This window comes from Diadema antillarum, unplaced genomic scaffold, assembly GCF_040938485.1.
Source record: "Diadema antillarum isolate AM-2024a unplaced genomic scaffold, OU_Dant_1.0 seq00000475_RagTag, whole genome shotgun sequence".
Lineage (NCBI taxonomy): Eukaryota > Metazoa > Echinodermata > Echinoidea > Diadematoida > Diadematidae > Diadema > Diadema antillarum.
In genome coordinates, this window is record NW_027271442.1 from 27,579 (window position 1) to 30,000 (window position 2,422).

Genomic DNA, 2,422 nt, shown 5'->3' on the forward strand with positions numbered 1-2,422 from the left:
CGTATCTCAGCTTACGTTGTTTTGCCTAGCTGGAAACGGCAACGTTGTGAAAAAGGTGTGTGAGATACGCTTTTTATCTCTGAAATGGTAAACATTTGAGAATTGAGACATTCACCATTAAAAAGAGCACATTTTATTTAGGAGCCATATGCTCATAACTCAAAATGCCCAAATTTTGAGTTACGTTCCTTTGCCTTATCACGGCCGTGGTGTGTTCGAAATCACCGCTGATGGAGACATTTTGTCAAGATCAAACGCATCTGCAACGATCATGGAAGGTCAGCCCAACCGGTGTATCGATATATCGTGTACCGGTATCAATCAATTCGGAGAGACGGTTTCTACGTGGAACTACTGCCCACTGACAACAGGTAGATTTCTTATAGCATCTGATAATAATAGAAAGGATAATAGATAACATTTCTTATTTGACTGAGAGTTCATGTTTAAATGTGTTGAATTGCTTTTAAATATTTCGGCGTTTTGGTTTCTTTATTATGTTTTACTTAGGCAAGTTGTATAGGTTTTAATGGGTGGACATAAGCAAACTAAAAAGAAAACAAATGACTTGTTTGATTTCATATATTCTTTTAAGTGAGATTATTTTATGGTTGAATATTATCTACTTTTTCTTCTGACTGAACTTGTGGTGAATAGGTTTGTTCTGCTTTTGGATGAAGACAAATACATTTGTATCTTCTCCCATAGGTCAAGCGCCCCAAGCGAGTAACATCCTCTCCATCGAAACCCAGGAGATCAATGGAGAAGGAAGCCAGGTCATTCTGGTCATCACGTGTCACATCAGACTTCAAGACCAGCCGTTCCCACACCTCCACACTTACACCATCGGAGTCGACAACACCACGCTCTCCTCGTCCAGCTGCGCCTCGGCTCTCTTCAGACCACGCCCAGGCAACAGGTGCATCAATGTCACGTGCCTTGGGACTAACGGGATTGGTTGGACCTACACAAGTGCTGAACACTGTCCAACTTTGGGCTCAGATAAAGGTACTCCGATGATGATTCAAAGTTCAAGTTCCAAGTTTGAAATTATTTTCATTACCATCATATAAACAGATAAAACTATCTACAAAGATTAAAGCAGAACACATTTGTAATAATTGCAAAATACGTAAAGAAGTCATGGAGTGTTTTCGTAAACTCTAAATCTATTAAACCAATTTGACTCGATTTTTTTAAAGACATGTTCTAATAGGACAATTCACTCGAAAGCAGGAATCAGTGTGTGTGCGTGTGTTTGTGTGTGTGTGTGTGTGTGTGTGTGTGTGTGTGTGTGTGTTTGTTGTAGTTAAACTCATAAGAAACACTCAAAGACGGTGTTAAACTCATAGGCTACATTATTGCATCCTGTAGGTGATACGACCATTTGTATGTAAGTGGACGAGAAATCTGGGGTCTTACAGTCTGGACGCAGAGTGAAATTTCCTCATAACATCTTTGTAGTTCTTTTTCCGTTCTTTCGAAGTAATATTCACTCACTTAATATCTGGTCCTGCATTACTACAGGTCCAATTGCTGGTCTTCGTCGAGGATTTCTTCAGCAGTCCTCGACCACGTACGCCCTGCTCGTCGCCGTGTTCTTCCTGTCGTTGTTGACCTGTGCGACACTAATAGTCAAGAGGAGAGAGGTCACTGTCTTTTGAAAATTAAAAGTCTTGTAATACATTCCAACCTTTTTTTTTTCCTGATTTTATTGCTTCTGCTGAATAAAGCTGAACTTTGGTCTTCAATCTGGCCTTCTTAATCATGGCAGGGATAACCATGTTTGTTTGTTTGTTTTTTGGTATATGATAGGATACTTTTTAGTTTTGATTCATGTTCTTTCTTAAACACTACATGTGCGTCTTGTTTTAATCCTGCTTATCATAAACGACAGATGTTCATTTCATTGAAGATAGGACGTATAGATTTCTGTATTGCAAATGTATAGATTTCATTGTTTTCATAAACATGTAACATTGTGACTTGGTTTAATAGTTTCAGGTTGAACTATTTACATTTTATACAGTGATAATAATAAACTCTTATAAAGCGCTCATTCTACTTAAAAAGATACTCATAAAGCTGTGAAAAAAATGCTTCTATATTTTTTCTTTACATAGTTAGGACTATCTGTTCATTACTCGTGCCAGGTGCTGTTCTAAAACTATCATGATATCCATCTTTTCGTATCATTTCTAATATGGCTAGAATAAGAAAGAGAAGGATCTCTCAATTTTTTTCCAACTCGTTTTGTTATTTTTTTTTTTTAAATGCTTCTGAATAAAAAACATGTAACTATATGATGAAAAAAGAACAAAAAACTATTTCCAAATTTCTCTATCAATATTGCTTAAACCGCTATTTATTTTTGTTTCGGACCTCTCTAAATGATAACATTTCATAACACTAATATTTTAAA

The 2,422-nt window shown here is 36.7% G+C and overlaps 1 protein-coding gene across 1 annotated transcript; it reads left to right on the top strand.

Moving 5' to 3' along the window:
• Nucleotides 1–254: 254 nt before the first annotated feature.
• LOC139733417 (uncharacterized) lies at nucleotides 255–1,750 on the top strand. Its single transcript, XM_071644241.1, has 3 exons — nucleotides 255–371; nucleotides 709–1,008; nucleotides 1,528–1,750. The coding sequence occupies exons 1-3, from the start codon at nucleotides 272–274 to the stop codon at nucleotides 1,662–1,664; spliced, it is 537 nt and encodes a 178-aa protein (XP_071500342.1). The 5' UTR covers nucleotides 255–271; the 3' UTR covers nucleotides 1,665–1,750.
• Nucleotides 1,751–2,422: the final 672 nt, after the last annotated feature.

Coding starts and splice junctions, on each gene's coding strand:
- LOC139733417 (XM_071644241.1), top strand. CDS start 272: ATGGAAGGTCAGCCCAACCGGTGTATCGATATATCGTGTACCGGTATC. Junction 372..708: donor CTACTGCCCACTGACAACAG/GTAGATTTCTTA, acceptor CTTCTCCCATAG/GTCAAGCGCCCCAAGCGAGT. Junction 1,009..1,527: donor AACTTTGGGCTCAGATAAAG/GTACTCCGATGA, acceptor GCATTACTACAG/GTCCAATTGCTGGTCTTCGT.